The following is a 19,071-nucleotide window of genomic DNA, read 5'->3' as shown; positions in this document are numbered from 1 at the left end:
ATTCCTCCTCTTTTTCTGGGGAATGAACTGCTAAAGCAGATGGCAAACATCCCCTTCTCCTCTAGCCCTGAGTCACTCTCAGTTCTGGCTTTAAACACTTCAGGTCCCAGAGCTCAAATGCTTCCCCTCAATCAGGTCTGGAAGGGGATCTTCCTCATGCAGACTTGACCTCTGAAGGGTTGAGCTGCTTCCACTGCCCCTGACTCGTGGTCTTCTGCACCCTGGTCAGGCTCAGAGACACCGGCTGGAGTACAAAGGACTTTCTGGCAGCCTCTGTGCCCTGTGTAGGGAGTAGGATTGCTGAAGCCCAGACTACTGCCCTGTAAATTCATGATAACACCTCATAGCTCTTTTTTTTTTTGTGAGTAGAAAGATCATCAAACAGCACAGGAATAAACAGAGACCAGCATCTTCCTCTCCCTTTGGGCCATGGAAAGCAAATTACAAGTTGCTGTTCTGATTTCTCACCAACCCGGGGCTCTCCAGCTGATCCCACCAAACCTCCTGTTGGCCACAGCATGAGACATGGGGGCTTGGGTCAGCTAAAATCCCACTGCAGCTGGAGGGAGCAGACAGCAGCTGAGGCTCTGTAGTGTTTGCATGAGAATTTCTTGAAGCTTTCGGCTTAATGTGCACGCAAGCCAGTGTTAACAGCCAAACTTTGTCATTTTTGCTATCAAAATCATGAGAAAAGCACATAAAGCACTTCAGATTGCTGCTGGTGTGCCTGTAAAGTGAGGAAGTGGTCAGCGGATCTGTATATCTTAAGCAGAACTGAAAAGGGTCTGTCTAGAAGTGTCATTCCACATGCCACACTGAATATATCTTCGCAAGAAATGCTACTTATTTCCAATATTTGGGTTGCAGAATGATATAGAAGTGAACTTTGCCCCTATAAGTGACTAAAGCTTGACAGAGGGTTTGTGTGAATTTATTAAAAGCTCCTGAGCTGAAGCCAAACAGTCAAGCCAACCAATGTCCTAAAACGTCTGCTTACAAATTACTTGGATAATTGCCAGAAGCCCGAGTCTGATCCCTTCTTCTGTTTCTTTCTCACCCAAAAAACATCTGGTGTGTGTTGCCAGTCTGTATTGACTGCTCTCTTGATGCTGTAGGCATCTTTAGGAGCAGCATCCTATATAATTACATAGCTGAGCGGTGACGAACTGTTGTCAATACAGAATAAAATCAATCCACTCCCTGTTGTGTCATAATGATACAGAGCTGACACTACTGGAACCAGCTTCTTTGGAAAGCTTTAATTTTATCAAACAACACTCTTTCAGGTGAGATGATTTGGGGTTTTGCTTTTTAACAAAGAGAGAAGTGGAGTGCGGCACACGGCACTTAATATCTGGCTGAGATTTAAAACGCATGCTCCTTATGAAGTGTGACATTTTATCCCTGAAGCCACAGGAACATTTCCCACATTTAAGTGATAGAGGAAAAATTCTTCAAATTAGATTTGAACTTTATACCTCCTAATTCTGCTGCAATCCTCCTCCGCCGTGTATCACGCTTGGGCCTGATGAACACACTGTCATATCAAAGTCTCACAGACCTGAGTGCTGACAAATCCCCTTCACTTAGCCTGGAAGTAAGCAGTGAACCACCTGGAGATCCAGGAGCCAATGTTAACTGGAAAAAACAGCCCAGCCACTGGTCACAAGGCTAAATAAAGGAGTCATTGAAGCCAGCTGGCAGAGCCATCTTCCTGGGAGTCACCGTCAGCTGGAAGCCAGCACTTGAGGCCACAAGGCTACACCAAGTACCCAAGGTATGGAAAGAGCCACCCAGAGCTCCTTTAAACACTTCCAGCCAAGTCTAAAGGAAAACCAAACATTCATCTGCAAGGAAGCCATGGTCAGAGGGAGGGAGCACCTCTCCTACAAAGGTGGGCTGGGAGAGCTGGGGGTGTTCACCTGGAGAAGAAAAAGTTCCAGAGAGACCTTAGAGCTCTAAAGCAGCTCCAAGACATCTAAAGAGGGACTTTGGACAAGGGCATGGAGAGCCAGGACAAGGTGGAATGGTTTTACACTGCAAGAGGGCAGGATTAGATGGGACAAGGGGAAGGAATTGTTCCCCGCAAGGGTGGGGAGGCCCTGGCACAAGGTGCCCAGAGAAGCTGTGGCTGCTCCTGGATTCCTGGAAGCGTCCAAGGCTGGGTTGGACAAGGCTTGGAGCAACCTGGCCTATTGGAAGGTGTCCCTCCCCATGGCAGGGGGTGGGATGGGATGATCTTTAAGCTCTCTTCCAACCCAAACCATTCTGGGATTCTGTGAAGCCCTAAAAAAGCTCCCCAGGCTTGCCCATCACAAGTGCTACTTCTGCATCACAGGTGCTACTTCTCACTTTCCAGACTCGGAGGTTTGTCCATTTGGGAACAGCTGTCCTGCTGTAACTGCTGCCACAGCCACTGGCCCTCTGTTGAGCCCTTTCAGGATGAGAGGGACCCACAAGATCATCAGGTCCATCTTCTGGCACTGGACACCCCAAAAATCCCACCCTGTGCCCAAGAGCCCCTTGAGAGGAAACTGCAGGCCACAGTGAGGTCTGACCTCTGTCTCCTCCAGGCTGAACAAGCCAAGTGCTTCAGCTTCTCCTTGTACAGCCCCTCCAGCCCCTTCACCATCCTCTGTCCCTCCTTTGGAGGCTCTCTAACAGCTTTAGATCTTTCTTATTGAAAATTGCCCCCAGCGCTGGAGGTGAGGCTGCCCCAGCCCAGAGCAGAGCAGGACAATCCCCTCCCTGGCCTGACTGGCTGTGCTGGGCCTGATCCCTCAGGACAGGGATGTCCCTCCTGGCTCCAGGGCACTGCTGACTCAGATCCAACTGGCCACCGACCAGGACTTCCAGATTCCTGCTGCTCCCCAGCCTCTCAATTCTCCAGTGTGTCTGTGCACCCAAGGCTGCCCCATTCCAGGTGCAGAATCCAGCCAGTGACTTTGTTAAGTTTCCCAGAGTTGGTGATTGCCCAGCCTCACAGGGCACATCCCACGCTACATCCCAGGCTGTCACACCTGTCCCTGTGGCCACACAGCAAACAGAATCCTTGAATCCCAAGCAGTGGTGGCTCAAAGCCTCAGCTCACCACAGATGGAGGAGGAAGCCCTGACTCACAGATCCTCCCTTTGCATCTCCCTGGGCCAGCAACATTCATGAAAAACCCACTCCACCTTCCACCCTGTGCCTCGAGGGACAGTCCAGACTGCTGGAAGTGCTTTGAAATACAAGTTGCAAAAGGCAAAACATTATTCCCATTACGTTGCTTGCTTTCCCTAAGCCCTGCTCAATAACAGACAGGTGCACTAAGCTCTTTGCCAGGGACCCATGTTGAGAGGAACAAGACCCTACAGTTTTGTATTTTACCCCCTTTGTAAGCTCACAGTCACCTCTTAAGCTCGTAATAAAAGATTTTTTTGAAAAATGATGGCACCTAGTTTCCAAGGCAGCAGGACTTTTAAGCCCATGTTTGCAAGAGCCTGAGGAATTAGAGATGCCAAAAGGCCCGGGCTGTACAAAACCCGTCCCCTGTTCCTGCTGGATAGATCAAATAACACACTTCGAGTTTTTAATGCAACACGAGCTGGATGAGGAAGTGGCCAGTGGTGCTGTACAAAAAATGTACAATGAGTGGGATAACAACTACAAATCCCTTTAATCTCTGGTCTTACCTCGACATCTCAGACTGTTTGGTGCCTGCAGGGATTATCGGAGACGTGTGATTCCAGAATGGAAAGAGTTAGATGCTTCATGGTGTTCACAGACCATGAGTGGTCTGCTGGACCTCAGCTGCAATTCAGCCTGCAGTAATCACAGGATCATTGTGGTTGGAAAAGATCATCGAGTCCAACCCATGACCAATCCCCACCTTGTCACCGAAGTCCAAGCACCGAGTGCCACATCCAGATCTTTTAACCAGGAGATCCAGTGATAGGGACCCCACCACCTGCCTGGGCAGCCCCTTCCAAGGCCTGAGCACCCTTTCCATGGAGAAATTCCTGCTGCTGTCCACCCTGCCCCTCCCCTGGCCCTGTTCCCGCTCCTCCTGTCCCTGTTCCCTGGGAGCACAGCCCGACCCCCCAGCTGTCCCCTCCTGTCAGGGAGTTGTGCAGGGCCACAGGGTCCCCCCTGAGCCTCCTTTTCTCCAGGCAGAGCTTTGAGGACATCACATTCCAGGCAGACCTGTGTCCTGTCACTTGAAATTACTGAAAAGCTCAAGGACTCAACTGGAAACCTGTTGGAAACCAGAACATCTCCACTCCCTGCTTTCTCCGTTTATAAATGTCTCTTTCCTTAGGCTAAACCAATTGCTTACTCTCAGTCATACACAGCTCCCATTTCAGCTCAAAACTAGGCTCATTTCCCATGAAAACAACAAAAAAAATCAACTCTACTCATTTCATAATTAATTTTACTGCATGACTTTTCCCAGCAACACAACTCATTTTTTTCCCCCAAGTTCGCTACAAACCGATGAAAATGAAAATCTCCTCGGCCTCCCTCCACGCTCTCATGTACATCACTTCCTTGTAGCTTAATTTCCCATTTTTAAAAGGAAGACCTTTGCTTTCCTCCAACTTTTTTGAAGGGTGGGGTGGAGAAGGCAGGTGGGGAAATGAACAACGAGCATTATTTCATCATTAATACAGCTCCCAGCACAATAAAGACATTCTTGTAAAGACATTCTTGTGCTCTGTGACACCAAGGTGCTAACAGAGGGCAATAAATTCAGATTAATAATTAACATCCACATCATATCATGGCATCTTGGTCCTCTCATTTCAGTTGCTTCAGAAATCTTCCTACTTTTTTATTGCAAACACATGCAGTAGGTCAATGAATCCTTAAAACCACACACACTGATGGAGACAGCACTGCTGGGACTTTGCAGGTAAAACTTTTGGCTGAAAAAACACAGTTTGGCATAAAAAGTGGCGTACACGTGCCAGCATTAATGGAAATAAAAATGTAAGGTTCCTATTCGGGTTGCAAAGACTGGAATATTTTATTAAAAAAGAACAAAATACAAGTTACTTACTGCTCTTGAGACCCCCCTGACTTGCACGTGGATGAGGATCAGGCACTGGAAGGAAGCAGACAAATTTCCCATGTTAAATTTCAGCGTGAAAACCACTTTGATATTAACATCGAAAATGACAAGCTGATTCAACAGCATTTTCCAACCTCAGTGCGATGAAAATGCAGCAAATTCTCCTGAAAATCCCCCACTGCTCCAATACACTTAAAGAAATGATGTGATGGACATAGTCGTCATATGGCTTGAAAAATAATATCCTTAAATGCTTTTATTATGGTCTTCAAGATTCATGTTTTCAAGCTTTTCCTCCAAAACTGAAGGGGGGGGTTTAGAAACTTTATTTCAAAAACTTGATGGCCAATAGTCTCACCTAATTATGTGAGATAGGGCTTCAATGGGGGGGAAAAAAGGGAAAAACAAAGAAAAGGAATGCAGACACACTGAAATTTGTGGCAAAAAATATGATCATTGGCAAAACACTCATTGCCCCAAACTTCTTGCTTTTTTCCTTCTCGCTGACTCTGTGGATGAGTGTGTTTTCTCCCCAAAATCTGTGCTGTAATCCTGTCCTCTAAACTGTCTTTTTAAGTGTAAAGGGAATGGAAGACCACTAGAAGGTTGTCTCGGTAGGTGCCTGGGGAAATAAATAAGAAAGGGGAAAAAAAAAAGGAAAAATGTGAATGCAACAGGGACAAGCCCTTGGAAGGGGAAGGAAATAACAAACGGGGGGGGGGGGGGGGGGCGGAGAGGGAAAAAAAAAACCCCCACCATAACAAAAAAACCCAAAAAACCCCCCAAAAAACCAGGAAAAAGGGAAATATAAGGAGGGAGAAGGAAAGGGGGGGGGAGGAAGAGGGAAGGGAAAGTACAGGAAAGGGGTAGGAAAATATAGGAAAGGGGAGAAAAGAGAAAAATAGGAAAATACAGAAAAGGGTGTGAAAGGAAAAATACACGAAGGGGGAAGGAAAATAAAGGACAATAAAAATAAAGGGAGGCAAAGAAACGGGGGAGAGGTGAAGGAAATTAACGGGAGGATGAAAGTAACGGGGGCGGGCAATGAAACTCTGGGGGCAGAAACAAAACTAGGGGGGTGGGCGCCGTGACACCGATAACGACGAGGGACGGTTTTAAAGTAAAAAAGGGGCGATTTAGATCAGATACACAGAATAAATCGTTCCCTGTGAGGGTGGGCAGGCCCTGACACAGGGTGCTCAGAGAAGCTGTGGCTGCCCCTGGATCCCTGAAGTGTCCAAGGCCGGGCTGGATGAGGCTTGGAGCAACCTGGGACAGTGGGAGGTGTGGCAGGGGTGGGACTGGATGAGCTTTCTAACACAAACAAACGAAGAAAAGCACAAAAACAAAGAAGCGGGAAAAGACGAGGAGGACGGAAGGCCGCAGCTCCCTTGGCCGGGAGGAGAGGCGGCGGGCAGGGCCCGGCCCCCGCGGGCCGTGTCCAGGGTAACGCCGGGGCCGCCGCTGCCTCCGGGCCCGTGTGGCTGCCGGCCCCGCGGGACTCGGCCTGGCTGCCCCGGGCCGCCAGAGACCTGCCGCTGCCGGCCCCGCGGGACTCGGCCTCGCTGCCCCGGGCCGCCAGAGACCTGCCGCTGTCGGGCCGGGGTGATTCGGCCTCGCTGCCCCGGGCCGCCAGAGACCTGCCGCTGTCGGGCCCGGGTGATTCGGCCTCGCTGCCCCGGGCCTCCAGAGACCTGCCGCTGTCGGGCCGGGGTGATTCGGCCTCGCTGCCCCGGGCCTCCAGAGACCTGCCGCTGTCGGGCCCGCGGGACTCGGCCTCGCTGCCCCGGGCCGCCAGAGACCTGCCGCTGTCGGGCCCGGGTGATTCGGCCTCGCTGCCCCGGGGTGATTCGGCCTCGCTGCCCCGGGCCGCCAGAGACCTGCCGCTGTCGGGCCGGGGTGATTCGGCCTCGCTGCCCCGGGCCGCCAGAGACCTGCCGCTGTCGGGCCGGGGTGATTCGGCCTCGCTGCCCCGGGCCTCCAGAGACCTGCCGCTGTCGGGCCGGGGTGATTCGGCCTCGCTGCCCCGGGCCGCCAGGGACCTGCCGCTGTCGGGCCGGGGTGATTCGGCCTCGCTGCCCCTCGCCCACCCTCGGTGCCGGTCCGCTTCTGGCTGTTCGCCATGTCCCAGGCGTGAGTACCCCGGGGCGCGGGGCTGAGGGCCGCAATCCCCTCGCGGGGTGAAACAGCCCGGCGGGCACACCGCGCAAAGCGGCCGCGTCGCCTCAGGAAAACCGGGCCAGTATTAGTGTTATTCGCTGAGAGCCTTCGCACAAAAGGTTCCTCTCTCTTACGGCCCGCAATCGGCACGCTGTGGCTTGTTTTCCCCGGTCATTTCAGCGCAGCGCAAAGCTTTACAGGTTCGTCTGCAATAACCAAGCGGCGGTAAGGGCAGCGGATCAAAGTGCCTGCAAGGAGCTGTGCTCGTTCCCCCACAAACATCACTCCAAAGCCTCATGTTAAGCGAATATTATTATTATTATTATTAGTGCTGGGAGCCGAAGTGTGAGCATCTTCCATGATATTATCCCTCAGTGTTGGGCTGTTTGCTGCTTCCAGCTCCAGCAGCACAGCCCAGTTTGGGGAGGCTTTTTCCCAGTTCTAAGCTGGATATGGCTCGTTCAAGTTCAGTGAATAATAGTACATTAGCGGGAAAAAAAAAAACTTAAAAACGGCTCGGGGCAGTTTTGCTACCTCCTCTTGCTCCTCTCCTTCGCACTCAAACCTGACCACGTCCAAACTCCTGCCCCAGCAGGTTGTGAGCAAAGCCTTTCCTGGCATCTTTCCCATGGTCTCCCTTCTCTGGCATCAGTGGTACCAACCTCAAATCCTCCTGTTTTTTTGCCCAGTATCCTCTTTCCAAACTCTCAGCTTTTTGCCAGGTAGAACTCCCTCAGATTCTTAAAATATGCTTCCAAACTCAGAACCAGAGCAGCTCTCCTCATCACCAACACCTTGGGTTTCATAGTGCTGTTGAGGTTGGACAAGACTTGCAAAATCACCAAGTTCAACCTTTAACCGAAACATATTAAATGCCACATCTGCTTCCAGGGATGGTGACTCCGCTGTTCCTCTGGGCAGCCTGTTCCAATGCTTAACTGCTCTTTTAGGTGAAGAATGTTTTCCTAATACCCAGTCTAAATCTTCCTAGCTTGACTTGAGGCCGTTTTCCTCTTATCCTAGTGCTTGTTGCCTGGGAAAGGAGGCCGAGCCCTTGCTGACCACAGCCTCCTTTCAGGCAGCTGCAGAGAGCAATAAGGTTTCCCCTGAGATTGTTTTCTCCAGCCGCCTTTTCTCCTCTCCTGTCTCCACACTTTGGCAGCCCCAGCCAGATACCAGTGGAAACTGCACTGCTTTCCATCCAGGCAGCTCCTTGATTCAGGAGAGGAAGGTGGGATGAGAGGGGTAAAGAACAACATCCCCGAAGGCAGGGCAGAGAGTGTCTGGGGGCTGTGTCCAAGGACAGACTCAGCACAGCCTCCAGTTGGAGGAAAGCATGGCTACATCCCTGGTGGATCCAATGCAGGGCATCTATAAATCATGCCTAACACTCTCATGGAATCAGTTACATGAAGTTCACAAGGTACTGGAGAGTCATCGGAGCTGTGCTCTTAAATACATATATACACACACACACACACACACACACACACACACACATATATATATATATGTATAGGAAGAAAGAAAGAAAAAAACCCACAAAAGTAGTGTTTGACCTCTTCTTCAGAGTTATCTTGGAATCTGCCATTCCTACCCAGTCTCTGATTTGTGGCTGCTGTTATTTGAGCCAGATTAACACCAAAGGAATTAAGCTGAGCATAGCTGGAAAAATACTTTTTCTTCAACTGGTTTGGCTCAGTTTGATTTTAATAGAGATGGGGCTTTTTAGCATTTCCTATGGCATTGCCAACACTGACTGAACAGGAAATCCACATAAACATGCTCATGTGTCCGTGCCACATGACAGAAATACATATCCAGTCCTGTTTCTGAGCAAGGTGTTGGTGAGGGACTCCAATTTGGTGTTGAAGCTCCTTGGCTCAGGTTGCTATAATGACATTGTAGCTGTGCACACAGCACAGGATTTATAGCTGGGCTAATCCAGCCCTTCCTACACACGAATCAGAGTTGGATCTCAAATAAGTTACTGAGGCTACTGTTAACGTGGTTGGTTGTAGCAAGGTTATGCTGACTGTGTACCATAAATCAGAGTTGTTATGGTTGGAAAAGCCCTCTGAGAGCATCAGGATCAAGCCTTTACCCAGCACTGCCAAGTCCCCAGGTGTCACATCCAAGTGGCTTTTAAATCCATCCAGGGATGGGGGGTCCACCACCTTCCTCTTTCCATGAAGAAATTTTTGCTAATATCCAGTCTATCCTATATCCTCCCAGTAGCCAAATGGGGTTTACAAGAGGGCTGGAGAGGGACTTCTCACACAAGTATGAAGTATTAGGACAAGGGGGAATGGCCTTAAGCAGGAGGGCAGGTCAAGATTGGATATAAAGGAAAAATTCTTCCCTGTGAGGGTGGGCAGACCCTGGCACAGGGTGCCCAGAGAAGCTGTGGCTGCCCCTGGATCCCTGGAAGTGTCCCAGGCCAGGTTGGACAGAGCTTGGAGCAGCCTGGGACAGTGGAAGGTGTCCATGCCAGTGGCAGGGGTGGGACTGGATGGGCTTTCAGGTCCCTCCAACTCAAACCATTCCATGATTCTATTATTCTATAAACCTATCCCAGTGCAACTTGAGGCCATTCCCAAGGTATTTTAAATGCCATGTGACAAAAATGACTTATAACAGCCTGCCTTACCTGAAGGCAGCGAGGCAATGATTAAAGAGGGTTATGAGAAAAAGCTTTGGTTCTTCAGAAATAGAAACGCTACACAGCTTTCCTTGAGCTTGAGGTAAACCTTGAGTCCCGAGGCATGTTCACTGTCCTCAAGGTCCTGACATTCTAAGAGGTGTGGGCTAAACCAGAAAATTTAATTCCACTGCCTCAGCAAGCTCTGTGTCAGGGCAAAGAGGATGCTCAGAGAGCAGCAGTGTTCTCTTAGGGTCACTAAGTGCAGCTAGGGGAAAAGTCAGCATGTCCAGACATGCCTGGCGTTTTCTAGGGACAGTGTCAGCACCCGGGAGGGAACAGGGCCATTAAGTGCAGGGTGATTAAAAAGTGCTGGACTATCTCACTTCCCAAAGCACTCAGCCCCAGCATTTGCATGCAGACGTACCTTCTGTTCCAGACACTGGAGATTCACAGAGATCCTGCTGCATTTATGTTTTCCTGCTGTGTTTCCTCATCTTTTATGGATTTGTTTAGCCTCTCCTTGACCCATGGGATCCTGATTAGTGATTTCTTACCTTGCCCCCCGGCAGCCCTAGTCCAGGCATGTTCAAAGCCGAGTCTTGGCACTGCTACCACTCCTGCCAGGTTTTAATCGGCTACAAGACATTTGCCACTGCCACCAAGGAGCTTTAAACAATCAAAACGCTTTAAAATTTAATCTCGTGTCACAAATAGAATTTATATTAATTCACTGGTAAAGTATTGATCTAAGACAAGATCCCGAGCATCTCCTTGCTTCCAACAGAAACGACCAAAGCAGAGCTCTGTGTTTTATATCACATCCCCAAGGCTCAGCTGAAGAAAACTAAGGTCGCAAAACCCAAATGTGAAAAAATGTCAGTGCAACTTCTAATCCCCTCTCCTCTCCCTGCCATGTTCTGTGGCTGCATTACGATGCAGTTTCTGACGCTGTGATCACATCCTAATTTTTTTCCCACGGGGCCCCAGCCTCATTCAGCCATTGGGCCGTTGTTGAATATTTCTTTTTATCCCCTCGTTCAGCGTCTGGCCCCAGGCCATATTCTTCAAATTCCATCCAAACGCCACAATTATTAGCTTCCTCCTGGGCATTCCTTGCATGTTCTCTCTCATACATCTCCCAAGCAGTCACAGATTCATCTCTGCCCCGATTTCCACCCCTGGTGAGCATTAGCACATCGTCTTGCTTATGTTAAAGCAGGAAATCAGAGACAGGATCAAATTGATCACAGCTAAGACTCAAAGCTGCAACTCCCTCCTGTGCCTCCCTTCATCCTTAATGAGCAGGTAGGGAAAGATCTTGTGTATTACTCGTTCAGTGTCTCCTCTGGGAAAAAGCATTGTCAGTGGAAATATCCCAGCAGCACTTGTGCTGCAAAACAGGGAAAGAAAAGGCCCCAGTTTTCAAGAAACTGAGTAGATGGTGTCAGCTTTGAGCTTAAAGCCCCCTGCTCCCGGCAGGGGTAGAGCAGCACCCAGACACAGCCCTTTGTGCATGGAGCTGTAGGCAGCTGGATGGGTAATTGCCCCTTCCTTTTCTAAGGACGAGAGGGGTAAAAAGAAAAAAAAATTACACAAGAAGGTTAAAGCTGAAATAAATTTTGTTGTCAGAAGCAGTAAAGTGTGTTATAGGCAAACACTGCTTGGAAGGAAAAATTCTGCTTGCAAAGGAGAGGAGGCTGCTGTTTACATAACACAGAATGTTCCTTGGGGTGGAAAGGGCCCTTAAAGCCCATCTCCTTCCACCCCCTGCCATGGGCAGGGACACCTTCCACTGTCCCAGGCTGCTCCAAGCCTCAGTGTCCAACCTGGCCTTGGACACTTCAGGGATCCAGGGGCAGCCAGAGCTTCTCTGGGCACCCTGTGCCAGGGCCTGCCCACCCTCATAGGGACAAATTTTTTCCCAATATCGCATCTTTACCTGCCCTCTGGCCATGGGAAGACATTCCCCCTCGTCCTGTCCATCCAGGCTCTTCTCAATAGTGTCTCTCCAGGTACTGGAAGGCTGCAGTTAGGTCATCCCAAAGCTTCTCTTCTCCAGCATTCCCAATTCTCCCAGCCTTTCCCCACAGCAGAGCTGCCCCACCCCTGGGATCATCCTGGTGCCTCCTCTGGACTCTCTCCAGCAGCTCCAGGTCCTTCCTGTGCTGGGCCCCAGGGCTGGGGCAGCTCTGCAGGTAGAGTCTCACCTGAGCAGGGCAGAGGAGCAGAATTCCCCCCTTTCCTGCTGCCCACACTGTGGCATCAGCCCAGGGCACAATTCTCCTGCTGACTCCAGAGGGAAGGGCAGCCCCCAGCCCAGGCAGGAGCTGCAGCCTGGGAGACAGGAGGGCAGCCTTTGGAGCCTTTGTCGGCCCAAAATAGCATTTCCCACACCTTAATTGCTTTGCCATGTAAGAAAATTGTTTTTTTGTCAGAAAAACTAGCAGAAAACAGTGGGCGTTTTTTTGCTTGTTTGTTTTTTTTTGTTTTTTGGGTTTTTTTTTTTGCTGCCAGTCTTGTGAGTTTGGCTGGAGCAGGTGCTTGAGACCTGCTGAGGTGTGTTGCTGCTGCTGCATGAAGCTGCTTCCTTGCCTTCCCTGCGGTTTCCCATTACATTTCTGCCACACAAATCTTTTATCCACCCTTCACTTTCTGTCATAGTACCCAGGACTGAAATTGGAGATGACAGAAGCACAGAGTTGTTCACGTTAACAATGCCAGCAGGCTGTGTGTTTTCTCCTCTTGTCACAACCAAAGCCTACTGAGGTTTATCCTTTGTTTTCCCCCAAATGCTTCCAGCTCTGTAAAACATCGTGGCTGGAGCAAGCCTGCTTAAAAAGTCATCTGGCAGAGTCACATCCACCACCAGCTGAGAAGTTTGGCATAATTGTGAGACTAATCTTATTTTAGAAGCAAGGCAGGCTTAAACAGGCTCATGAGCCTGAACTGCTCCAGACTACAGACTTTGGAATCAGCAATTCATTCCAACAACATTTCAGTCAGTTTGATTCACAGAATCAGTGCTGAGTTGGAAGGGACCCCCCAGGGCCATCGATCCAACTCCTGGCCCTGCACAGGACACCCCAAGAATCCCACCCCGTGCCTGGGAGCATTGTCTAAACACTTCCTGAACCCAGATAGGTTGTTTGTAAGGCCACACTGATCTCTGATTCTGCCTGCACCTCTCCAACACAAAAAATGTTTGTCTATAATAAGACAAAAGAGGAAGGAAGGGCTACTTCTATAATGTAATCACTACGCCATACCTGTGAGGGAACAGGGAACTGCCGACCTCCATCAGCCAGCAGTCATCCTGAGCCTGGTGATTTTTAGAAAGAGAAGAAAAAAAAAAAAAAAAAAAAAAAAAAAGCAGCAGCATTAAAAACCCTTTTTCCTCTCAGGGCCTCACTTTCCCCTCCCAACCTTTGTCTCTTGTTTCTTTATTTCCCAGAGGCTGCAGGGCAGGGTTTCCCTCCCCCGTGTTTGCCCAGGGTTTAGCACAATGCCTGACCTGTCAGGCTCAGAGTGTGGCAAGGGGACCCTGAGCAGTGGCCCCTGCATGCCCTTCCTTGTCACCAGCCCCACATCTGGGTCCCCTCTGCTCTTGTGTTCTGTGCCATGCTCCTCGAGCCCTGCTCTACACCCCAAACCTTGTGGCACTTTCTCCAGCCCCCAGCACTACCCTGTCTCGTTTCTGAGAAAGAAATACAAGGTGGGCTTGCAATGGCAGCAGAGGTTCCTTCAGCAGTGTTTTAACACACACGATTTAGCGCTCCTTTAATCACACAGGAATTTCCAAATGAGGTGAGGAAAGCTGGAGTCAGAGTCAAATGTTTTCCCTTCCACCTCCTTCCATCCATCAGGATAAACCAGGGAAACCCACACAGCACTGCACTACTGCAGCTGCAGCATGGGAAAGCAGGAGATATTCCTGAGGGCAACCCAGAAAAACTGGGCATCGAAAAAGCCAGGCTTCAGCCCATACACAAATCCAAAGACAAACTGTGCCATGTCCTGGAATAACAGGAGTAGTGTTCCCTCTGGCAGTCAGTAAAACACAGAGATGCTCTGGGGAGAAGAAGAAAAGCCACACAAAGGTAACCTCACTGATGCCAGCTTCTTCCCCTGGCTCAGGAGGGGCCTGAGGGACAGTTTGCATGCTCAGCACAAACCCTTCCAGGAAGGGCATGCTAAAGCCTTAAAACCAGTCCAACAGCAGTGAGCAGGCTCACCTCAGCTGGACTCAAAACACGCTTTTCCAAATGTTAGAAGAGACAGGTCAAGCAAACATGCAGAGTTAGAGGGCCCTACAATACTAAAACAAGGCATGTGCAATTTGGCAGGATTTTAAACGTCTCTTTGTAACTTCAGCAGGAGAAAAACTTTGTTATTAAGCTTTACTCTAAATAAGGTGAGCAGGATTTGTTTTGAGCAATAAAAGTGAGATTTGAACTGGCAATCAGACTATGGGCAAAAGAAACTCCTTAAGCCCATGTTTTAGACTCTGTTTCTACTCTGTGGGAGTGAAGGGACATTAGTGAGCAGTTAAAGCTCTGACCTTCCCTCCAAGCTGTGGGCTGCCAGAAATCACTCTGGGGTCTCTGGAGTTCAGTCATTTGATGTGCTTGTTCCTCGTCCCATTACAGCATTGCTTATTTTCCCCATAACACCCCTATTTGGGAGTTGCTATGACAATTTGTAGCATTATTTACAGTGCTGTATGCACAGAGAGATCAAGAGACAGCTTTCTTTTCCCAGGATTATATTTTCTTAAGCCTTGAATAGGAAAGTTACGCTCAGACCTGCTAATTACTTGCACTAATAGATGAGTTCGAGGTTCTAGTCCAGCCTAAATCTGATGGAATATCCTTGGACACAGACACAGCTCAGAGCAGAACAGAAATGAGCCTACAAGATGGACCGGTAACAGTAAATAGAACCCTAGTGCATTTGAGGCTACATTGTCCTCCCCCTGCAGCGTGTGGAAGCAATTTTGCAGGAGTTCACAACTTAATGCAAAGGGACACTGAGCAAATAGGCAAAAATTCCAATAGGGACTTAGGGATCACACGCTCTCTCATTCACAGGCAGGGAGAGGCAGTGCTCTCCTTTGCTTTTAAGGCCCAACCTTGAAGTTACTCCTCCTGACTACCCCTGAGCACGTTTGTCTCTAAAGCTAAGGGCTCCTCTGCTTCACAGCAGCTCTGCCAAGTCCTCCAGAAAGAGCTCGAAACGGCAGGCACATCTCATCCTTCAGACTAGTCCAGAAGGGCTCACATTTGGGGACCAGTAAAACCTGAAATAACCATTTTAGTTCTGTTTTGGGGATGTGTCCTCTAGTTTTTAATCGGGGTGAAGCAATGCAAGACTGAAATCAGATTTCTGCTTGCCCTGTCCTGTTAACCAGTATCTGTTGTCTCCATCCCATGCCTAAGAAATTGGGGGGTCAGGTCCCCCAAGGTGTCGGTCACCCTGAATCAGCTACAAATTTATCACTTTCAGATCCACCTTTCCCTTCAGAACTTCATTTTCCAGGGTACCCATCCTTTCCCTTGCCCTCATTTACCCGAAACGCCGCTGTTGCAAAAGCCACAATCATCCCATCATATCCGTAGTCTTAACATCTGACCCACGGCAACCGTGCTTGCAATCGTCCCGGTGCTTATCTGATAAACTAATGCTTTATGGAAGCAATTATGTGCTATCTGCAGTTCCTCATGGTAACGTCCTCCGAAGGGCTGCGGCGCTCCAGCCCCCTCCTCCCTCACAAGCCATTCCCAATATAAAAAGAATGACGGGATATTAGCTGGCTCAGCAGGAGGAACCACTTGGCATTCCTCAGTCCGAGGAGGCAGAGAGGGATATATTATTGTCCATCGGAGCGGACTCGGTGCAGCGCAATCCAGCGTCTCCGTGCAGTAACCTGCATGGGAAGGGCTCCAGCCCGAGGATCCCTACGGCTCATAAATCAGCTGGATGGCTGTGGGGAACCTCACAGGGCTGGGCTTCCTCAGAGGTTGCCAACCTCTCCATTGTCCATGAGAAATCGTACGAAGTACGTACAACACCGCGCCGTTTCCTCCTGTGCTGGAAAACCCACGTGCCTCACATCCTTCCGTGTCCCGGCTCCAGCTCAGGCTGGCCTTGCGTGTCCCCATCTTCTCCCCTCTGCCGGGTTTGTTCTGTTTATCTCCTGCACCTGGGTTAATTGCTGCAATTGACTGATACGGGTGGTGCAATGGGATGTCAGTGAAGTAGGAAAAAAAAAAAAAAAAAGGAAGTGGAAAGACCTGGGTGGGCTGCAGAAGCATTAGGAAAAGCAAGGCCAGCTGCATCCTGCAGAAAGCCAGGTCAGCTGAAGAGTATAATACGCCCTTTAAAACACTAATGGTGCAAATTCAATAGCAGGGTTTGGGCTGTTGGTGTTTTTTGCTGACTGCAGGGGGGAGTCCCACAGCCCTGTCACCACCCGAGGCATGCAGGGCACCCCACGCTCAGGGCACTCAAGGGCTGGAGCTTGTCCTGTCCCACCCCACACTTCCCTCTTGCAGCACAAGCCTTGGGTCACTCTGACCTCCAGGACTGGGAATGATAAGATCAGCTCACAGAACTCCAGCATTTATTGTCATGCACAAACAATGCTAACATCTGTCCAGCTTTCTGGTCAGGATAAATACACCAACACTCTGCTCCTTAAGCTCATCTAACAAAGGCAGGGCCTTTTGCTGTTCTCATCCCTCTTTGAGAAGCTCTAGGAGCAGCAACTTGGTTCAGCACATGGATGGGTCTAGATTGCACCATCGAGGCCAATGGCCTTCGTTCCTAGGATTAAGGAGCAAGTCTCTGTCCCTGTTTCCATGGCCACTGTTTTCCCCTCAATGTGACAATATAAATTGAACTGGTTTTCTCTCAACGCAGCCAAGTCTCAATGCAGAAGGAATTTCCTTGCTCTGTTCCTAGAGAGGCATTTTCAAAGATGTAGGATTTTTTAACACTTATCTCTGCCAAGAGTCTCCATCTGGCAAGGGAGAACAGGACCTAGAAGTGTCTTCACTGCCACAGGTGTTATTAACACTTTTCCTTGACAAACCTGCTGTTTGAGCCCTTCTCTGAAAAAAAACTCTCATTACTTGTTTCTTGCTCCTTTAGGCTGCTCCCTCAGGATATTCTGATCTGCTTTTCCCATGAAAAGCCACTGACCGCCAGTCCATGCTCACATCAGAGCTCCACCTATTCCTACCAAAGCTACCAAGTGAGCAGCATTATTGCTCCTGGAAGTGGAGATGGCCTGAGGTGACAGCTTCCATGCCACATAATCCCATAGCCACCAGACCACATGTTTAGCAATTCCTTGGAGTGCAACAGTTGCTACCAATAGAAATAAATCAAATTATTTTCCTCACCTCACATTTGAATTAGGGTCCACAGCTTCACTCCAGCATTGGCACCAACCCCACCCTTACCCTGCAGTTAACTCCAAGCAACCACTTGAGAAAGGCAGAACAGCTTTAGAAACATGAATTGGTCCTCATCCCAAAAATGCAGAGCCTCAAATAGTCCTTCTCCTATTAACAGGCATTGGAGGGAGACATCTTTTCAATTAAACCATCTTCTCAATTAGCACAACTGAATAAATATCCTGGCACTGCTGGGGATTGTAACTTCAAGCACTTGAAAGATGCTTCAAGCATTTTAGGATGAAGCTGAAAAGCTTTAAACTTCTGAGCTTGTTTTAATAAAACAGCATTTGAAGATTCCTGTTTCTAAAACAAACCCAGAAACGTCTGCTAATGGTTTTCAAAATGCTTCGTAGTTAAAAACTCTCCTTATAAATGTGATGGCTCACAGTTGCAGGCTTGCTTTGTCAGAAATCCACACCCACAGAGCCCTGGCGTCGCCGTGTGCTCACCCCTGCTTTCGTGTCAAGCTGACACAGCCTCCTCTTTCCAACCAGAACTTACATCAAGCTGTGGGCAGACACCCAGAGACAGCTGGACACCATGCTCCAGAGAGAGAGAGAGGAGTTCCTCCAGCCGGAGGAGGACCACGAGAAGGTGATGAAGATGTTGGCCACTGCCTACGTCCAGTACCTGGAAATGTTGCGGAAGCTGGAGGCGGCGCACGCCCACCTCATCCACCAGCAGAAGCGGGCGGCGGTGCGGCAGGTGCTGGACGGCGTCATCGGCCGCCTCCTGGAGATCAAGAGAGAGATGGTGGCCCTGGAGAAGTGCGAGTGCCACCGCATGGATGGCATCCTGATGGACCTAAAGCGTGTCCCGGTAGGGCTGCCTCGATTGTGAGCTAATCCATAAGAAAGATGGGGTTTGTTTGTATTTCCTCACCAGGAAACTTTCACGTTTTTCACAGCCCACAGACGTGATCTTCCATGCAGAGGGCAGGGAAAGGGTAACACATAGTCTTGGGGTGATCACAACAGATTTCAGGGCTTTGGGATAGCTAGTAAGGGATTCTGGGGCACGAGTTATTTTCTTCTGACACTTCTAGTTGCAAGCAGCAATATTGAGAGAAACAGATGGCTTCCCAGCTGGTGTCACCATCATAATTTTGGGGGTTTTGACAGTGGAATGGCCTGTGCAGTGGCAGGAGTGCTGGCATCAGATGGCACTCACCTTTCTCAGCAAGGAAGGGGGGTCTTTGCCTGGGAGCAGGGAGGTGGGACCAGATGACCCTTTGGGGTCCCTTTCAATTTGACCCGTTCCATGATTCCACATTACAGGACGAATTTTTAATCACAGGATCCCAGAATGGTTTTGGGTGGAAAGGACCTTAAAGCCCATCCAGTGCCACCCCTTGCCATGGGCAGGGACACCTGCCACTATCCCAAACCCCTGTCCAGCTTGGCCTTGGACATTGGCAGGGATCCAGGGGCAGCCACAGCTTCTCTGGGCACCCTGTGCCAGGGCCTGCCCACCCTCACAGGGAACAATTCCTGCCCAGTACCCAATCTAAACCTACTCTCTCTCTCAGTTATAACCTCACAGCTTTGCACTTAAGTGTCAGGAGCTTGACTCTGCCAGATTTTAATGTGGGGTGAGATAGAAAATGGGCCACTGATAAGTAGAGTCCACTGCAGCCTGCCCTTCGTGGCACAGCGAGATCAGCACCGTGAATATGACAATGAGGCAAAAAGTAGAAGCTGTGCTTTAAAAGCCGTAGAAAAAATGTGGCTCCATCTCTCGCAGACAGCTCCATC

At 49.6% G+C, this 19,071-nt stretch overlaps 1 protein-coding gene and 1 long non-coding RNA gene across 3 annotated transcripts in view; one reads left to right on the top strand and one right to left on the bottom strand.

Moving 5' to 3' along the window:
- Positions 1–1,291: 1,291 nt before the first annotated feature.
- Positions 1,292–16,321, bottom strand: LOC136363296 (uncharacterized). 2 transcript variants are annotated; one of them, XR_010743966.1, is made up of 4 exons: positions 15,921–16,321; positions 5,042–5,086; positions 3,675–3,804; positions 1,292–1,613 (listed from the first exon to the last, which is right to left on the bottom strand). It is a non-coding gene; the product is annotated as an uncharacterized lncRNA (long non-coding RNA). The 2 variants fall into 2 exon arrangements; XR_010743965.1 differs by lacking the exons at positions 1,292–1,613; positions 3,675–3,804 and adding an exon at positions 4,685–4,907 and having other exon boundaries at positions 15,921–16,303.
- Positions 16,322–16,666: 345 nt separating this feature from the next.
- Positions 16,667–19,071, top strand: part of IQCA1 (IQ motif containing with AAA domain 1) — an 88,905-nt gene continuing 86,500 nt past the window's right edge. Inside the window, exons 1-2 of the mRNA XM_066323274.1 lie at positions 16,667–16,737; positions 17,812–18,136. Coding sequence (XP_066179371.1) covers positions 16,667–16,737; positions 17,812–18,136 — 396 coding nt within the window. The remainder of the gene's footprint in view (positions 16,738–17,811; positions 18,137–19,071) is intronic.

This window comes from Sylvia atricapilla, chromosome 7, assembly GCF_009819655.1.
Source record: "Sylvia atricapilla isolate bSylAtr1 chromosome 7, bSylAtr1.pri, whole genome shotgun sequence".
In the NCBI taxonomy this organism is placed as follows: domain Eukaryota; kingdom Metazoa; phylum Chordata; class Aves; order Passeriformes; family Sylviidae; genus Sylvia; species Sylvia atricapilla.
This window is presented reverse-complemented; position numbering and strand designations above follow the sequence as displayed.